Source organism: Trichosporon asahii, assembly GCF_000293215.1.
Source record: "Trichosporon asahii var. asahii CBS 2479 unplaced genomic scaffold scaffold00002, whole genome shotgun sequence".
Lineage (NCBI taxonomy): Eukaryota > Fungi > Basidiomycota > Tremellomycetes > Trichosporonales > Trichosporonaceae > Trichosporon > Trichosporon asahii.
Genome location: NW_014040922.1, coordinates 551,063 through 569,467, shown reverse-complemented (window position 1 = coordinate 569,467; position 18,405 = coordinate 551,063). Strand labels below are relative to the sequence as shown.

Below are 18,405 nucleotides of genomic sequence, written 5' to 3'. Positions count from 1 at the left end.
ACAGCAGTTACAGCGAAGGCGTCCGAGATGGGGAACGAGTGGGCCCATGTGATTGGCCGGGTACTACCACCAGAACTTGATCTTCTGTTCGCTTCAAACCTGGTTCCAGATCTGCGGAAGATCGAGGACATGCGGCGCATCGTGAAACCCAATCTCTCGTCTCATCGCTGGACCTATAATCGCCTGTGATGAGAGCACGAGAAAGGAGAACGCCGGCCGACCTCTGCCCATGTGCCTCTAGGATAAGCGCCGGCTAAAGGGCGGATATCAGGCCCTGACCATCTGGCGGTAATTACCCCGGAACCTCTTCCTCAGGCTCAAGCCCCAGCATGTGCAGCATGCGGCCAAGCACGGGGACACCGGCACACCCGGCCCGCTAAGCCCCAGCAAGCCAGAAGGGCCAGCAGGGCACCAAGGACTCGGGCGGGTATCACATCTCTGCACCTTTGTTCCTGTTCCAAAGCAACAACCGGTACACACGGCGTCACTCGGAGCATCGCGATGAGCCCTTCCTGACGCCCCGCGGGGGGCTCGGGGGAACCTGGGGAGCATGAGGGACCTGGGGAACTCGTCTCATATATTAAAAGTCGCAAGATCAGCTGTGGGGACCCATCACAACAACGCCACTCACCATGGTGTCGAAATCAGTCTTGTTCTGCTTCTTCGCAGCGTGTAAGTACTATCGGCACTGCGATACCACCTGGGCTTAGCTGACATACAGTCGGAGGATGGGTGTTCGGATACGACGTGAGCCTGCCGCGACCTCAACCGCGTTTCACCATACTGACTGCGATAGATCGGATACATCTCGGGATGCCTGATCATGCCCGACTTTGTCAAGCAGTTCGGCCAGTGGAACGGCACAGAGTACGTGCTCTCGTCCCAGCGGCAGAGTATCATTACATCGCTACTTAGTGCCGGCACGTTCTTCGGTGCACTCCTCCAGAGTGAGTATCCCTTGCCTGCACGGCCGCGACGTTTCAGGCCAAGACGTTCCACGAAGGAATGATGGAAAGCTAATGCCCACCAGCTCTTACTAGCGACAGTCTCGGGCGCAAGTACTCTATCATGTTTTGGTCTGTGATGGTGAGTTTCAGTTCAGCGGAATGAGACGCGGACTGCGCAAGCTCTTGGTGATCTGCAACTCGCATCGCATCGGAAATGCCTCGCACACAAGCTTGCGTAGGCTAAGATCGGCGTGTGTAGTGCAGGTGTCAATCTCATGGCGCGGGGTGTTGACCTCCACTGGGTGGGGGACCTCCACCTCACTCGTCCGCCCTCTCTGTGGGCGTGGCGTCTTCTCAATCTTCTGCCAAGCGTCCAAACTGACTCCCAGTTCACTGTCGGCACTGTCATTCAGCTCGCCTCCTTCGGCCTCGCGCAGATCACCGTCGGCCGCTTCGTTTCTGGGCTCGGTGTCGGTGCGCTCTCGGCCATTGTCCCTCTGTACATCGGTGAGGCAGCCCCGAAGAAGATCCGCGGCTCCCTCCTCGTCCTCTACCAGGTCCAGATCATCTCCGGCCTCTTCCTCGCCTACATCATCGACCTGGCGACGCACAAGATCCCCAACTCGGCCTCGTGGCGTATTCCCATCGGCCTGCAGATCATCTGGGGCGTGCTTCTCATCCTCGGCGCCTGGGCTCTTCCTGAGTCGCCCCGACTCCTTCTCGGCAAGGGTAAGGAGGAGCAGGCCCTGAGGTCGATCGCGGCCCTGAATGATTGCACTATCGACGACCCCAAGGCCCAGGAGATGCTGGTCGAGCTCGAGGAAGCCGTCGCTGTTGAAAACGCCGAGGGCAAGGGCTCCTGGCTCGAGCTCTTCTCTCTCAAGGGCCACATGTGGAAGCGCACGCTCAACGGCATGATGATTCAGTTCCTTCAACAGCTTAACGGCCAGAATTTCTATTACGTGAGTTTGAATCAGAGAAAAGCGCTGACTTTCGCAGTACTACGTGAGTTGAAATGTCGTGGAAAGGACTTCGGGAGGAGTGCCACAAAAATTTCGAAAAATTGTCAAAAACTAACCATTGCAGGGCCCCGTGTTCTTCCAAGCGGCTAAGATTGAGAGCCTGAACTCGTACACGATCCAGGTCATCATGGGCGCCGTCTCGTTTGTGATGGTCATGCCGGCTCTGTGGACGATTGAGCACGTCGGCCGCCGCCGTTCGCTCATCACCGGTGCCGCCTTCATGTTCTGCTGTGCGATCGTGGCCGGTCTCGTCGGACACTTCTACACCGACAGCCACAACGTGCCAGAGGACAAGCGCAAGCTCGGAGGCAACATATGATCGCTTTCGCCATCCTGCACGTCTCGGCGTTCTCGCTCTTCTGGGGTCCCGCTCCCTGGGTCATCCTCGGCGAGACGTTCCCGCTCCGCGTTCGTCCCAAAGGAATCGCCATCGGCTCGGCGACTAACTGGTTCTGGAACTTCATGCTCGGCTACTTCAGGTGAGTGCTATTGGAGATGGCATCATTGTCGGGCGCGCGAAACGAAACCGGCGCAATCTGAGAGATGTGGCCACAGCGCCACACACTGTCATCCCTCCACTATATTCGCGCATCTCGCCCCCGGTTGGGCTACACTGGTCGAGGGGCGCAGACGGCTATTTCACATTGCATACGAGTCCAGCGCTGACATTCCAGCCCTCTTATCGCGGACGACATCGGTCCTCTGATCCTGCTCATCTTCGCCGGTGTCCTCCTCGTCGCCGTGTTCTACGTCTACTTCATGATCCCCGAGACCCGCCGTCTCACCCTCGAGGAGGTCGACGAGATGTACCGCTCGGGCACGCCGGCCTGGCGTACGAACAACTGGCAGCCGACCGTGCGCGAGCATCTCCCCATCGACGACAAGGAGATGGTCCACCAGGAGCACGTCCGCGCCGCCGCTGTCCTCACCAAGTAATGTGTTGTGTTCTCTGCAGTACGTTGTGTATCATAGTTTGTTCAGATGGAAAGAACCTTAATGCCAGTCTCAGCTCGGACTGACGCCCTGATCTACTGATGCGCACACACCTACGGTCCGCTTCAGCCGAGGGAGATCGACACCGCTAATGCACGGGCCCTAATTGCCTGCCCATGATCCACAGCTGGATGATGCGGTGCTTCTTCATTGCCGTGTCCGAAGCACTCAGCATTACCTCGAAAGATGGTCCAAGCCCTTCGTCTCTCGACGTTATAACACAGCGACGGTCGCCCAAGCGAATGTCACTCGCCGCCTCGCCACCGCCGATCACGAAGCACCCTCCACAGCATGTCGCGTCCGCCGGCCCCCATGCTCGCCGCCCTCTACAACTCGTATCCACACATCTTCAACGACATTTTCGACACGTTCTTCCACGACGCCGACATAAAGACTCTCCTGCGCCTGCGCCTGACATGCCGCCTGCTTCAGCACTTTGTCGACGATACTTGGGGCCACTTGAGATGGCAAGCCGGGCCGACCTACCAAGGGCTCGGAAGGTGGCCGGCCGCAAGCGCCGTGCGTGACTGGCGGGGCCATAGCCTGTCCACCGTCTCCCCCTTCCTGAGCTTGACGACCGTGCTGGACCTGAACGTCTCGTCGACCGTGCTCGACGAGCCCTGCAGAGGACGGGTACAAGACTGGCGCGCTTTCCCCGCAAGCTTGAAAGTGCAAGTTCTTCGCATTGTGAGGTACGACCGTTGGGCCATGCGTTTCGTCCGCCTTCCGCCTGCGCGCACCGTGGTCATCTACCATGCGGTCGACGTACGCCACACCATGAGCTCGATCAGCTACCTCCCCTCGGTGAACGTCGTTTGGAAGCTGGACTATGCCAACCTCAACCCCTCGATGGGCACTTTGTGCGACAACACCGAGCCTTGTCAGCGGACCAATGTCTTCGTCCTCCTATCCAACTGCGACCCGAAGGACACGCACCTCGGTGGCCTGTGGCAGGGCATGGTGGAGACTGTGGCCGAGAATGTACGCTACGGGAAGCAAACATTCTTCTACCTCGTCGACGTCCAGTCCTGGTTCGCTAGGTCTGACGACGACGAGATCGAGCCATTGGTGACGATCATCCCGGACGAGCCCGAACCGGAGGAACTGAGGATGGACCACATCCTGGACGACCCCGACGCCTTCTACGACCTGATCAGCAGCATACACGAGGAGTACGTGCGGCGCTCTCCCCTCTGCGGAGAGGATCTCGTAGAACTTGTGGCGGCCGGGTGCCGGTGCAGCAGCTTCATACGGCGTATCTCAACCAAGGAGATGCGCATGCGCATCGGCGACAAGGCTACGTCGTTCACGCTTGCTCCGATAGGCGAGACCTTGCATCGAAAGTGAGATGGGATGTAGTGTCAATGACTCAGTAGCATGTATCATTAGCAGCCGACTGCTCAACCTCAGAGAAGCAATCAGTTCACTTGGCGAGGGGAGGAAGATAGGCTCTGTTGAGGGCGAGGGAGCGATTGTAGCCGCGCCAGGGAGGTCGTGGGACCGGCAAACGCTGCCTTCAATCTCGATGTGACCGTTGAGGTGTAAGGGGAGAGTGGCAGCCGTGGGAGATGTCGAAACTACCGAAGGCTCCCTCCGACCTTGTGGATGTTTTCATGGTGTTTCCTGGGAATGGAATCCCATGCCAGTCCCTATGTTCGACCGTGCGAAAGCCCGCTTAGCGTTTTCTCATGAGATGGCTTTACTGCGAACGCTGCCATGGCCAGTCCATCTGCTCCGATCCCAGCCTATTCGTTATGGCTATGCATATCAACTCAAGAAGAACACAGTCTGCTTCTGTTCTTCGCTAGCTGCTCTGACCTACGTTGCTACAAATCTACAATTAAGATTAATTACTCTTGTTGTCGTTGGTGTACTTGCCTGCGCCGGCACCCGAAACGACCGGCAGGCTTTGTGGAGAAAGAATGTGTGATGGTTTACCAGTTCTTGAGCTGGTAGATGACCTTGTCCTTGAAGGACATGGACTTGTAGCGCATCTCGTCCTCGTCGTCCTCGTCGAGACCCTGGAACTCGCGGGCGCCCGTGTGCAGGTCCATCTCGTGCGGCTTGACAAACTTGGTCTTGCGCACGAACTTGTAGATGAGGAAACCAAAGACGTACACGGGGACGGCAATGTAGTGGCAGATGAAGTCCTTGTACTTGAAGGTGGGACCGATGAAAGCGTCAAAGCCCTTGAAGATGGCGATGAGGACGGTGATGAAGAGGGCAAAGATGGCAGCGTACGGCTGGAAGGGCGACTTGTAGGGGAGAGAGTCGCGCGAGATACCCTGCGCCTTGAGACCACGCATCATGGCAAGGTGGGAGGAGAGAATCGAGATCCAAGAAAGAGCACCACAGATGGTGACGGCCGAGGTGAAGTAGGACCAGACGGAGAGACCGTCGGCAGACGAACAAATGTAGGCGAGGAGCATGAACATGCCGGTGAAGGCGAAAGAGACCATGGGGACACCGCGCGAGTTGCAGTAGGTGAAGATGCGGGGAGCGTTACCGTCCTTGGCCATGCCATAGAGGGTACGCGAGGCGATGTACTGGTCCGAGTTGGCGGCGGAGAAGGTGAAGATGAGGAGACAGGCGTTGACGAGACCGGGAAGACCCTTGATGCCAGCCTCCTGGATGGCGACGACGAAGGGCGAGGCAGACGCAGTGGTCTTGTTGTTGCCGGAGGTAGCGGTCTTGAGGAGCTGGCCCTGGCCGTCGACAACCATGCCGGTAAGGAGGATGAGAATGATGTAGAAGAACAGGATACGGTAGAAGGTCTTCTTGATGGCGGCCGGGACAGTCTTGCGGGGGTTCTTGGCCTCACCGACGGTAACACCGATGAGCTCGGTTCCCATGTACGCGAAGAGAGCACCGACGAGAGCCTTGACGACACCGAGGAAGCGGCCGGCAGCACCACCGGGGCCAGCGTTCTTCGGGTACGAGACGAAGGCCTTGCCGTCCTTCCAGTAGCGGAATCCGATGCGGTCGTGGTTGGGGCCGCCTCCGAGGTCGATGACGAGACCGAGGATGATCAGGCCGGAGAGGGTCAAGATCTTGATGAACGAGAGCCAGAATTCGACCTCACCGAACCACTTGATACCGAGGAAGTTCATGGCGACGACGAAGGCGATCAGGATCGTGACCCAGGCGGCCGAGTTGATCTTGTCATTCCAGAAGCGGATGACGAGAGCGCCGGCGACGATCTGGTTCGGAGACAGAATGAGGTACTTGCAGAGGTAGACGAGGGCGGTCCCGAAGCCAAACGCAGGGTCAATAGTCCTAGTCGCAAAGCCCGGGAATCCACGCTTGGAGGGGAAAGCCGCCGACATCTCACCCAGGGACATCAGGACACAGAAACAGACGGCGCCCATGATGCAGTACGCAATGAACAGCGATCCGGGGCCCGACTGGTTCAGCGAGGGGCCGGATCCGATCAGGAGACCAGTACCTGGGTACGTCAGCGGCGAACTCTCTTACATTTCAACGATCAATGACGGCGGGGAACGGGGAGATAGAGGGGGGCGTTTTGCAAGGAGCTCCATGCCAAGAATGGAGTACGCTCCGCGTACGGGACGGCTGCTGCGCGTTTGCGCGATCTCACGCGCAGCGTCCGGCTGTAGCGGCAACCCACGGTGAGGTACCACAACGCGCAGCCCGACACAAATTCCGGCTCCGCGACACACCGGGGAACCGGTCTGGTGGAGTGCAGATTCACTGCATGCGCATGGAGGCACCGCAGCGTACCGCGTACCGCCGTGTAGGACCGTGACGCTGAGGCGCACGGGTGGGGAACGGGGGTTTGGGCTTGGGCGGCGATCTATGCCAAATAAACCCACAGCCCACAGGTGGGCGGTGGCTTGGCGTACCCATCTCCCGCACATGGGTCCCATCACCCGAGTCACGGGGACAATGGGACGCGGGGAAGCAGCCACAATTGGCCGGGCATCCCTTCTGCATGCCTCGCGACCATGCGGGTGCACCTCAGTGCCATCGGACCCGTCTCACTCGCCATCAATACAGGCTGACTCACCAATAGCTCCACCGATAGCAATCATACTGATCTGACGCGGCTTCAGGGAGCGGTGCGTCTCCTCCTCCTGCGCGGCGACAGGGGCGCCGACCTCCTCAACGCCATACTGGTACGAAGCCGAGTCCTTCTCCTCGATGTGGCCGCCCAAGTTCTTCTCGTCGTCGTACCCCGAGCTGAGGTACGCCTGGTTGTTCGACATGTTTGCTGGGCGCTTCGTTGGCTTACTGGTCGTGTCGTGGGCGTGGGTCGTTTGATGAATAAGCTGGATTGACGTTACCTATGGGGGCGGTAACGACTTGTAGTTGCAAGTGTGCTGCGCGATGCCGGGGCTGGGCGGGCTCGACGCTGACGGGGGACACTTGGTAGAGTGAAAGTACGACGAGGGGAAAAGGCGCTGCGGCAAGAGCTAAGCAATCTTTATAGTCGCCGGGCTGGTATGGGTTGTCGCAGCGCCTGGCTCTTGGCGTCCGGATCATGGCTGCGAGTACGCTACGCTTTGATGATGGCAGATGGACGGCATGGGAGGGACCGGGGAAGCGGAGGACACAGGCCATGGCCACTCATGCCAGGACACCAGGACTGGGCGCTGGGTTCCTGGGCCTTGTCCTAACCCGAGCAAGGAGGAGTCCTGCGTGATTCTGCCTTGCCTGCCGGTCGTCGGGCGTGGCCATCTGCAACGGCGAGCTGAGATGGGAGAGCTGTGAGTGGGCGAGCGATTGACGAGCCGTCTGTGCCTGACGCCGTCACACGAGACAGGAGACAGGGATGACCGTAGGTACAAAGGCAGAGGCCGGATACGGATTGCAGATTGCAGATTGTAGAGATACGCTCAATCGTAGCAGAGGAAGGAGAGAGGGAACGGCGACCCACGGGGCAGTTGGGGCAAACACGGCTGACGCAGGGCAACAGGGCCAAGGCCAGGAGTTGAGCAGGAGGCGGTAGGGGGCGGCTACAGGCTACGGCACTGGACGAAAGGAGGGTAGGAAATAGACTAAGCGCGCAACCAAACCTTGCAGCACCGAGACCAAGAAAACGGCGCTAGCTCCGAGTCTGGCAATGCAGAGCCTGGTCTGGACACGAGCGGCCAAGGCGAGCCCAGACGAATAAACGACGGTCAACACAGTTTGCCAAGAGAAGCAGGGGACCAGGCACATCCGCGTCCTGCCAGCGTCCTGCCGTACATCCTGCGAGGCGTCAAGAGTGGGGCTCAGGGCTCGATCAGGTGATCTTAGGCGCACCACCTGATTTACCGCTCCTGCCGACTCAGGCCTCGTGCAGCAGCGAGATCGTCCTGCCCGGCATCCTGGTATCCTGGCTCCCGATCCGTTCGGCCAGTCCCAGTGCTCACAAAACCTTCGTCCGCAGAATGCTAGGACGAGAGCCCCAGTGGGAGTCCACAGCGACACCCCACCTGGCCCCGGATGCCATGTACGCAGCCAAGTGGGTGTCAGACGATCCAGGCCACCGACCGAGCACAAGCGTGCGAGTGACATACCTCGAACCGCCCCCAGCGATCCAGGAGCATCAGCCTCTGCCTCTCCCCGGCATCACATGTTTGGCAATCCGCTATTTCGAACCGTGCAAGCATCGCTCCCCGACCCTTTCCAATCCAGATCTCGGTATCTCTCCGCTGGTCTGCGCGGTTGCTCAGTCCTCACAGCTTGCAGATAACTTGCCCTCGAGCCAAAGCACAGATAGGCTCGATAGGAGAAACTGATAGCCTCGCAGCTGTCTCGCACCCCTATCTTGGGGCCGTGATGCTAGCTCCTGATAACGCTTGGCAGGTGTTCACATGCTGCGGAACTTGCTTGGGCGTGCGCGCGAGCTCCGTATGCTGATCACCGGCGGACCTTGATGCCAAAGCTATGGCCGGCGACTTGGAAGGAGAAACGGCTCACCGGGCGCCCAGTGGCCGAGCGACGGGCGTATCAGCCCGCAGTATCCAGCGATCCCATAGGCTCGTCTGCAATCCGCGATCGTTCAGTCGAGCCAGGATGATGCTTGATCCCCAGATCCCTGTACCCGTGCTCGAGCCCAGGATAAGCGATCCTGCATCCCTCAAACCCTCCCGCTGCCGACTGAAGCCCCGGAAAGGGTGCAGAGATCTCTGCGGCACTCACCGTGGAGCAAGCCTGGGGCCAGGAGTGGGGGAACAGATGCAGCCCTGCGCGCCCAACAGACTTGCGCAGCGTTCGGAGTACGTTCCAGAGGTTTATCCAATTTTGCGCCGAGGCTTATCGAATCTGCGCACCATGATGGGGTACCCGAAGCTTCGACGCTCCGTGCGGAGACCGAAGAAGAAAAACTTTGCGGCGTCCCTCATCGCTCACGGACGACTGCCAAGACCGGTGCCTTCATCTAACCCGAGCGAATGATTCCCACACATGGACTGCCCGAAGACTGGCACGCAGAATCGGCACTCCTCGGCTTGCTGTTCTCGAATGGAGGCATCGCGAGCAGCAAACCCGGCACAGCCAATCCAGGCAAGCGCGACATCATTCAGGCAGATCAATACAGGCGCCTGTGGGCGCAATTGCATGTTTCTGCTCTGCCGACACCCGTTCGGGTGACTAATGACATCAGTGGCCGGCGCGACTCGGAGAACAGCATTTAAAGAGATGTCGCGTCGAAACGTGGTCGCCCGTTTCGCTTCGACACAACTTTGACGCGGTCCTACTTTAGACATGTCTTGGAATCTTCGTTTGTTCGGCATGTGCGACTTGCCCACCGGACCGCGTCGCGTTCCCCACAAGATCTGCAGTACCAGCCGCTCACATGCGGTTCCGCGGTATGCGAGCATTGTGCCAAGATACTCAGCACTGGGCATGCGATGGGTGTTGAGCACATGCCTCAGCAGCAGCACAGTTGTACGCGCGGCATGCTGCTGCATACATGGCGAGCAGAAGAGGACTGGGCGAGTGCACATGGGAGTCTCCCCAGATACAGACAGTCTTCGAAGTTGCCATCCCTTTCGCCTTTCGTGTCCTGCCGATGTCGCGGGACGTAGCAGAACATGTTTCTGCGCGGCGCATCTATCCCTATTTTGCTGTTCGGCTCCCACTACACTCACAGAGACACACATCCGAAGAGCAACAATGCATCGACCGGCGACTTACGAGCTTGGCAGGGAACGACGGTGCATCACGGATGGCCAAGACGCGGCGGACGGTGGCTTGGCTGACATGTGGCCGAGCGCTGGGTGAACTTCGCGAAAAAAAAACAAGTTCCGGTGCGGTGGTCCGTGAAGCAGGTGGTGGCGACGGATGATCTTCAGGCCGAGTACGAGGTGGCGTCGAGATCTCGGGGGACGTGGAGAGGAAGGGGGATAGAGGGGGAGTGGCGACGAATGTGCAAGGAGGTGAATGTTGCTCTGGCTGGAGCGCAAGGGCAGGGTCGAATCCGATCTTGGCCAAGAGAGGACGTGCAAGTGCCGAAGGCAAGAGAGGTGTAAAGCACAGACAAGGGTTGAGCGATCGAGACCGATGTCTTGAAGAAGAAAAGGACGTTGACAAGAAGAACGAGAGTTGACAGTTGGGAAGGCGCGACAGTGTGTGCGCGCATGGGTTGCGGTTCCGAGGAAGACGAAGAAGACGGATCAGCAAGAGGCCTAGGGGTCACATGGAGGGCGTCGGGGTTCTCGACGCACCGCACTAGGCTACATCGCCAGACCACGCCAGCGTTTCGCGAATCGTAGGCCTATGTCACTTGCAGCATCGACGCCGCCATTGATGTCTGTGCTTCTTGTGCAGCGGAGTGTCGACCAGCTACGGCTGCGAGGAGACGCTCGAGGTGATGGAACCTGCGGTGATTTCATTGAAGGACATTGCTGTGGGAGGTCAGTATCTGCATGCGCTTGCGAGCTTGTTGACTGCAAGCGAGATAAGCAGCTGCCGATCCGACATCCGATCCTAGCGTCCGAACCTTACAGTGTTGTTCTTGATCGATCACCTTTAAGGCTTGCGGGCAACGGGCCGGAGTTTCCACGCTAGAAGCTCGTGAGACCCGACAGCCAAGACAGAACGCAAGGTCATGTGAGTGGCGACTTTCCGAGTCGGCACTCTACATGCGCGTGCTTGCTCGCAGATGGCCGCCTCTCTCTGTTACCGTAGCTGGAGCCAAGGGGAGGCTCGTGCCACCGTAGTTCTCACTGGCCGACTTTGGGATGGTGGTTGGGCGGTTTCACCGTCTGCTCCGTCTCGCACTCATACACACACAGCACAGACACAGCTGCAGGCAGAGGTTTGCAGAAGCGGGGGGCTCGGATCCAGCACTCCTGACACTTCCAGGACAGACGCCCTATAAGTACGTCGACTCCATGCTCCGCCGGCCCCTCCATCTGGTCATGCAACAGCCACAACACGCCACATACACACCACACACGCCTCTGCTTGTCACCTTCGGCCCCTTGGGGCTCGGATCGAAGCAATATCCGCATTCCCTCGCCTCGGTGGTCGTCACCAAGGTCCGGTGAGCGTGTTTGGAACGTCCGAACGCAAGATGCAGCATAGTCCGCGGTGAAGCCGTGGAATCGGTGAACAGACAGGGTGTGTGGTGACCTCGTGACGGGCGGGATGATGCTGTATGGTGGTGGAATGGGTGGCCATTTGCGGGCACCGCGGTGGAGGCCCCGCCTCGGAAGTCGGAATGGCTCGTTACGAGGTGCGCGGAGCCACGTTTCTGCACCCGGGCTCCGGGATACAGGGGAGGGCTGGATAAAAACGGGGCGGATCACCTAAGCAAAACTTGATATCGCGAGCTTGCCCGGTGCTGACTACTGACGGCATGGCAGTGGAGCTTCGGCTCGGATGGGGGGGTTAGTGCGTAGGTGGGGCAGATTTCGGCGGGCACGCGTTCCGGTCAAAATGCTAAATGCACAAATCCTGTTTGACGTTTCTCTCCTCACATATCCCTCTCCATATCATTGTTGCGCGACCTCCTCATTGACCACACAACACACAACTGGTTCTTGCATTCAAGCATTCAACAGCACTCGCACAGCGACCACACAATGGCTCACCCCCACCCCCTCGCGTCTCTCCCCCCGGGACACTTCCTCGCTCTTCCTCCGACCTTCTCCAACGACCCCGGAACGTCTATCACCACCGCCTCGCACGCTGCCCCCTCCGCGCCCAACGTCGCCTCGCTCGCTGCCGCCGACTTCGATGTCGACGTCCGTACTGGTTTCCTTCCCCCGAAGGCCAACATCGAGCGCCTGCCGCCGCCCTATGACGTGTGGGAGGACGCATTCGAGGCTGCTCATGGTGACCAGCCCGGAGACGGTGTCCGGCTAGGTGGTGGCCGCCCTAAGGATGAGGCTTGGCGGGAAGGTGTCCGCGCCATGCCCGTCCTCGACATTGCTGGTCTCAACGACCTTCCTCTCCTCCGTCGCGCGCACCTCGTACTCGCCTTCCTCCTCCACTTCTACGTGCACACGACCCCTACCGAGGGTGAGAAGCCGACAGAGGTCCCCGCTTGTATCTCTGTCCCCATCCTGAAGATCTCGCCTCTTGTTGGTCTTCCGCCCGTCCTTACCTACGCCGACACCGTACTCTGGAACGTCCAGGGCACCGACTCGTCGCGACTCATCAACCTCGCCGACAACCCGCCGACGCGCACCCTGGGAACGTTCACGGGCACCAAGTCCGAGGCCGGTTTCTACACTGTCTCGGCCGAGTGCGAGGCCGCCGGCGCCGCCGCACTTGCTCTCATGCGCCAGTGTCTCGACGAGCTCTTCCTCGCCGACGAGGTCGCTCTTCGTCGTCTCACTGTCTACCTTCGCCAGCTCGCTGTCCAGATCGACCGCGTTGGTGACATTACCCTGAAGATGATGACCGAGGTTGATCCCGAAGAGTTCTACCACCTCATCCGACCATGGTTCCGGGGCGGTGATGGCAGCGGACCGGACGCCCCAGGATGGCTCTTCCTGGGAACTAGTGGGGATGACTCGCTTGGAGAGGCTGAGAACATGCTTTCTGCCTCCACTTACACTACCGAGGACGGAGAGGAGGTCCGGGGACGGAAGTTCTCGGGTCCGAGCGCGGGACAAAGCTCTGTTGTTCACGCCTTCGACGTCTTCCTCACTGTCGACCACGCTCCTCGCGCCGACGAGGACAGCGAGTCGATCGCCGTTGCCGGTGGAACTGAGTCGCCCCGCATCATCCTCAACAGCTCACCCCTGGTTCAGCACCACCACCACGACGACGAGGATGACGCGCCCCTCGCTACTCCCACTGAGCAGTCTGGCGGCCCCGTGGAGGCCACATTCCTCCAGCGCATGCTGCAGTACATGCCCCTTCCCCACCGCACCTTCCTCCTCCACCTCGCCGCGCACCCGACCCCGCTGCGCCCGCTCGTCATCGCTCGTGCGAACACGCACCCTGAGCTCGCCGAGGCGTACAACGAGGCGCTCGCCGCCCTCCGCCGTTTCCGCGACAAGCACATGCGTGTTGTCTCTCGCCACATCGTTCAGCAGGCCCGCCGCCCGCCGAGCGAGCGCATCCTCAAGCTCCTCGGACGCGAGGGCGAGGTCGCCGAGAAGCAGGAGGACGTCAGCGACGACCAGCTCCGCGGCACCGGCGGCACTCCCCTAATCCGCTTCCTGAAGCGCTGCAGGGACAACGTGTCGCGCGCCATGGTCAAGGACGCGTAAAAGTACGGTTAGAAACATAGCCGAATCAGCATAGAGAAAAGTTAGAGCAGGGGCGCCAGAGCACTAGAGGTGCTAGAGAAGTTGTATTTAGATGCCCAATCTTAAGTTGTTATGAATCTTTTGGTCTAAAGGCATACCCTGGAGCAGCGTTGGTTTGGGTGGCGAACTCTTCGTTTGCCACACTCACCATATGCTGGCAGTGACGACGGCTCGGGAAGAGACGGGGCGGGTGCTTTGCAGATTCCGAAGCGAAGGTGGCGGGGGCAATGGTGGGAAAAGGAAGGAATGACGAAAAAGCGAGGACTTGCCACGGCCGCGCCGCGGAAGAGCTGGAGCGGTGACGGAGCAAAGTGGCATTCACGTGCCAGTTGAATGTTCACGGGGCGTCGGCGCGGAGGCTCGTCGGCGCGCAGATCTCCTGCGGAGCGAAAGTAAGTTCGTACGCCTTGTCGCCGACTCGCTCGCGCATCTCCTCGCGCGTGATGCTGTGGATCTGGGAGAGGCATTTACGCATTTTGGGCGAGGGCCACCAGTCGTCGGCGGCATCATCATCTTGGTCATAAGGTGGGACCTGCTCAGGCTTGGCGCACTTCAGGAGGTAGCCGTAGAACGTGTCGAAGCTGGCCATGACATTGTCGAGGCGTTCGGGGTCATCGGAGGGCAGGGTTGTGTGGGAGGCGTCGAACCAAGAAGGGACGTCGACGAAGTAGAAGTTGACCATATCGTCTGCGCCGCTCTCGTCACTTACCAGCGTTGCCATTGTGCAACGACACAGCATCTCGATGGTCAAGCAGTCTGGGCTGGGGTCGATGTCTGAGAGCAGATAATAGATGTCGCCACTCCACTTGAAGCGTCCAATTACGTCGAAGGCATCTTGCATCTCCGCGCCGGGCGTAGAGGGAGGAAGAGCCAGTCGATAGATGAAGTCGAGGTGGCCGTGCGTCGAATAGCTAAGGTACGTAGCCAACAAAGTCGCCTCTATGAGGTCGAAAAGGATGAGCGTCTTGGCATGAGGGAACATAAGGTAGTCTCCTGTGCCGAGCACTCTTATGATCTCCGGCCGAAGGTAATCCGGGACCATAGTTGAAGGAGAACAGCCGTCTTCGTCGTTCAGGTCGAGCACTTTCGCGAGCCTCAAGCACTGGGAGTTGGTCGGGATACGTTCACCCCGCTTATTGTATGCAGCGTCAGGGCGGACATGAGCTGTTGCGACGGTCCACTTGATATGACCCCATTCGCTGTCTATCCGCTGGTAGAGGGCACGGCAGGTCAGCTTCAGGCGAAGGAGCGCTTCAAACTCGGCGAAGTTGAAGATAGTGTCAAAGATGTGGGGGAAGTATGCCATGTCGAGGACCGGCATCCCGAATGCCATCAAATGTGGGCAAGAGTGGGGAAGGCTCGTAGAAGGGTGTGCGGATGCAACATCGGAAGAAAGTGAGGAAGGCAAGTTGAAGACGCCCGGCCAGGTGACTGGACCGGGTGAAACACAGTGGCGAATCGCTACTACGATCGGCGCTCGCAGGGTCCTCTCACTCCAGAGCAGACGACAGGCAGACCAGCGGGGGCTGTCTGCAGCTGACTACGGACAAAGTGCGTCGGAGAACTCCTCAACTGGGGAAGGCATGCATGAATAGACACCGCCAACGGTCAAGCACCGTGCGCCGGCCGAGTAACTAAGGATCATCACGAGCAGCGATCGGAAGCGATGCCTGCCGGTGACGCACGGATGCTCTGCGGGGCAAAAGTGAGGTTGTACGCCTTGTCGCCGACGCGCTCGCGCATCTCCTCGCGCGTGATGCTGTGCACCTTGGAGAGATACTTGAGATTCTTGTGGGACGGCCACCAGCCTTCGTACTCTTCCACGCCGTCGATCCGGGCGCTGTTCAGCAAGTAGTTGTAGAAGCTCTCGAACTGGGTCAGATCTTGGTCAAGGCGTCTGGCCTTGTGGCGGGATGCCTGGGAGCGGTCGTCGTCGGGGAGGGACGGGGAGGCGGCATTGGCCGTCGATGTGTCGATGGCGAACCAGGAAGGGACATCGACGAAGTAGAAGTGCACGTCGTCGTGTCTGGCCAACTTCACCGAGGCATCGATGGGGCACATGATACTCTGGCACAGGTCCTCAACGGGACCGCCCACGTTGGGGCACCCTGACAGCACAAAGTAGATGTCCGCGGGCCACGGGATGTCACCAACCGTTTCAAAGTCGAAAACGTCGCTGTCAAGGTGCAGCCAGTAGACGATGTTTCTGGAGCCGTTGGCGGGCTCACCTGCTGAATCGACGAGACCCGGTACGTCGCGCTCGCTGGTGACGATGAGAGTGCGCGCGTGGCTGTTCATGGGGTAGTACCAGAGTGAGTGAGGGTCGAATCGGATGGCCTGGGGACGGAGGTAGTCATGATCAAGCATGTCTTCCGACGTCATCCACTTCTCCTCGGAGTACAAGTCCAGAACGCTGGTGAAGCGCAGACGGGGCGAGTCGGTCTGCATCTGGATTCCTCTCTTGCTGAGGACGACCTCTCCCTCGGAAAACACGTTCCACCGCACGTGGCCCCATTCTTCCTCGATCAGTTTGTGCACTGCGCGGCATGTAAGCCTCAGACGGCAAGCCGCCTCGAAGTCGGCGAAATCAAGGATAGTGTCGAAGATGTGCGGGAAGTAGGCGATGTCGAGTGTTTTCATTTTGAGTAATTTAGTGATGAGTCAGTGATTGAAGGAGTGGAGGAAGACAAAGGAGGCTAAAGGCTGTGACAGTTGACGTGTGAGACCAGGGGCGAAGCGCAGATCGCAGTCGTCGCCGGTGCGCCCCTCCCACATTCATGCCAAGACCAGATGAAACAATGTACAGGAGACAGTAATTGCATAGACGAGGTCGCGATGAGACAGAGCTCGGAAGAGTTGGATTCAACACGAGTAGCTTCCAGCTGTTGAGCTCCGAGATCGTGGTTACTATATTGCCTGCTAAACTCAGATAGGCAGTCGCTGGCGGGAATGGAGCATACGAGGGTTGAAGGCCAGAAGTGACCGCTCAGATGAACGCCCTCAGCGCTCGAAGGTCTCTCGGAGCAAACGTGAGGTCGTACGCCTTGTCGCCTACCTGCTGACGCATCTCACTGCGCGTAATGCAACGCACTTGGGACAAGCGCTCACAGGCCGCTGCTCTCTCTTCGGCAAGATATTGAGTGGTGCTGTAGAAACAACCATCTTCACCTTGAGTATCCCACCCGCTGAACAGGTAGGTCTCGAAGATGACATGGCTAGTCAAGGTGTGATCCAATCGCCGAAGATCGTCTTCCAAACAAGACGTGTAGGACCCATCGAACCAGGAGGGGACGTCCACCAAGTAAAAGTTGGTCCTGGTTTCCTTGGCCTTCACCTCGTCGGCCAGAGAACACACCATACTCTCGAACAAGGTCTCTATAACTTCGCAGCCCGGGCTTGGATCCACGCCAGTTAAGAGGATGTAGACATCCGTTGAATGGTGGCAGTTCGCGAGACCGTCGAAGTATCGACTGTAATAACCATCTTCAGGAGGAAAATGCAGGTGGTATATCATGTTGATGCGGTCGTGAACCGGCTTCGAGAGAGTGTGGTTCAGTTGACATACCTCCCAGGCCTCATAGAATATGAGCGTCTTGGCTCGGGCAAGCACAGTGGATGGCCATATGCCGAAACACCTGACTATCTCGGGCCGGAGAAAGCTGGGGATATCGTCTTGCGGTGGCACGTAGTTTTCGTCGATCAGATCGACTGCCTGAGCAAGCCGCAAGCAAGGGCTGTTGCATGGCACCTCAACACCTCGCTTGTTGTATGCGACATCAGGCTCCTTCAAGAGGTGCTTTCGATGCTCCTCGCCAACGTTCCACTGCACATAACTCCATTCGTCGCTGATCCGTTCGTAGATGTCGCGGCATGTGAGCCTCAATGCCAGGAGCGCTTCTAAATCGGCGGATTCGAGGATTGCGTCGAAGATGTGCGGGAAATAGGCAATGTCGATAGTTGTCATGGTAAGATATGGGGTAAGAAGACGACGTTGACTAAGACAATTTGAGTTATTTGTACTGGGAGGTAAGTAGGCGATAAACAAAAGTCAGCCACTGGATCCTGGACTCTCGCCATCATATTCTACCGCGGCGTAGAGAATGGCTCGACTCATCATCGACTCATCAGTGGGTTGGTATCCCGGATCTTGCATACCTGAGCTACAATGTTCGACTCAGCTCAGCCCACTGCGTTACGTTCAAGTTGTTGGCACGGACTAAAGACTGTCTGCGACCCATGTGGCGTGGGCAAGTTCAGCCGCTCACGAGCTACTTCCGTAGGATACGGGCGTGCTTCCGTTGGACGCAGCCTGGTTGGAGGACGATGGTGCACCGATGTCCTTCGGAGCAAATGTTAGATCAAAGGTTTCTTTGCCGACTCGTTTCCGCATCTGCTCTCGGGAGATGCAATGGACCTGGTTGAAGATGCGTTCCAAGACCTTTTCGTGGGGCCACGTGCGAGCATACTCTTCCTCAGTGTCTTCATACACCTCGTTGGCGTATCCTGTTACTTCCAGTAAGTAGCCGTAGGATGTGTTCGGCTTGGTCAATACTTGGTCCAGACGCCGAGGATCGTCTTTGCGCAAATCGGTGAGCGACAGGTCGAACCAGGACGGGACGTCGACGAAGTAGAAGTTGATCCGGTGAGGGGAAGGGGGCTCGTGAAACACGTCGCTCATCTCGTCCGCCAGATACCACATAGCTTAGGAGAGCAGATTCTTCACGCAGC

General features: G+C 58.7%; 8 protein-coding genes across 8 annotated transcripts; 4 read left to right on the top strand and 4 right to left on the bottom strand.

The window, feature by feature from the left end:
* Positions 1–632: 632 nt before the first annotated feature.
* Positions 633–2,905, top strand: A1Q1_00033 (sugar transporter; the record flags this gene model as incomplete). Its single annotated transcript, XM_014328874.1, has 9 exons — positions 633–672; positions 722–747; positions 797–867; positions 916–947; positions 1,031–1,086; positions 1,187–1,909; positions 2,034–2,199; positions 2,265–2,448; positions 2,644–2,905. 9 exons carry the CDS (start codon positions 633–635, stop codon positions 2,903–2,905), a joined length of 1,560 nt encoding a protein of 519 aa, XP_014184349.1.
* Positions 2,906–3,253: 348 nt separating this feature from the next.
* Positions 3,254–4,309, top strand: A1Q1_00032 (uncharacterized protein; the record flags this gene model as incomplete). Its single annotated transcript, XM_014328873.1, has 1 exon — positions 3,254–4,309. One exon carries the CDS (start codon positions 3,254–3,256, stop codon positions 4,307–4,309), a length of 1,056 nt encoding a protein of 351 aa, XP_014184348.1.
* A 587-nt stretch (positions 4,310–4,896) lies between these two features.
* A1Q1_00031 (amino acid transporter) lies at positions 4,897–7,188 on the bottom strand (the record flags this gene model as incomplete). The annotated part of the gene is made up of 2 exons (XM_014328872.1): positions 4,897–6,407; positions 6,990–7,188. 2 exons carry the CDS (start codon positions 7,186–7,188, stop codon positions 4,897–4,899), a joined length of 1,710 nt encoding a protein of 569 aa, XP_014184347.1.
* A 1,167-nt stretch (positions 7,189–8,355) lies between these two features.
* Positions 8,356–8,706, top strand: A1Q1_00030 (uncharacterized protein; the record flags this gene model as incomplete). The annotated part of the gene is made up of 1 exon (XM_014328871.1): positions 8,356–8,706. The coding sequence occupies one exon, from the start codon at positions 8,356–8,358 to the stop codon at positions 8,704–8,706; it is 351 nt and encodes a 116-aa protein (XP_014184346.1).
* Positions 8,707–11,997: 3,291 nt separating this feature from the next.
* A1Q1_00029 (tryptophan 2,3-dioxygenase) lies at positions 11,998–13,638 on the top strand (the record flags this gene model as incomplete). Its single annotated transcript, XM_014328870.1, has 1 exon — positions 11,998–13,638. One exon carries the CDS (start codon positions 11,998–12,000, stop codon positions 13,636–13,638), a length of 1,641 nt encoding a protein of 546 aa, XP_014184345.1.
* Positions 13,639–14,014: 376 nt separating this feature from the next.
* On the bottom strand, positions 14,015–16,317 carry A1Q1_00028 (uncharacterized protein; the record flags this gene model as incomplete). The annotated part of the gene is made up of 2 exons (XM_014328869.1): positions 14,015–15,108; positions 15,363–16,317. 2 exons carry the CDS (start codon positions 16,315–16,317, stop codon positions 14,015–14,017), a joined length of 2,049 nt encoding a protein of 682 aa, XP_014184344.1.
* Positions 16,318–16,663: 346 nt separating this feature from the next.
* A1Q1_00027 (uncharacterized protein) lies at positions 16,664–17,641 on the bottom strand (the record flags this gene model as incomplete). Its single annotated transcript, XM_014328868.1, has 1 exon — positions 16,664–17,641. The coding sequence occupies one exon, from the start codon at positions 17,639–17,641 to the stop codon at positions 16,664–16,666; it is 978 nt and encodes a 325-aa protein (XP_014184343.1).
* An 84-nt stretch (positions 17,642–17,725) lies between these two features.
* Positions 17,726–18,376, bottom strand: A1Q1_00026 (uncharacterized protein; the record flags this gene model as incomplete). The annotated part of the gene is made up of 2 exons (XM_014328867.1): positions 17,726–17,837; positions 17,943–18,376. The coding sequence occupies 2 exons, from the start codon at positions 18,374–18,376 to the stop codon at positions 17,726–17,728; spliced, it is 546 nt and encodes a 181-aa protein (XP_014184342.1).
* Between the last annotated feature and the right edge of the window lie 29 nt (positions 18,377–18,405).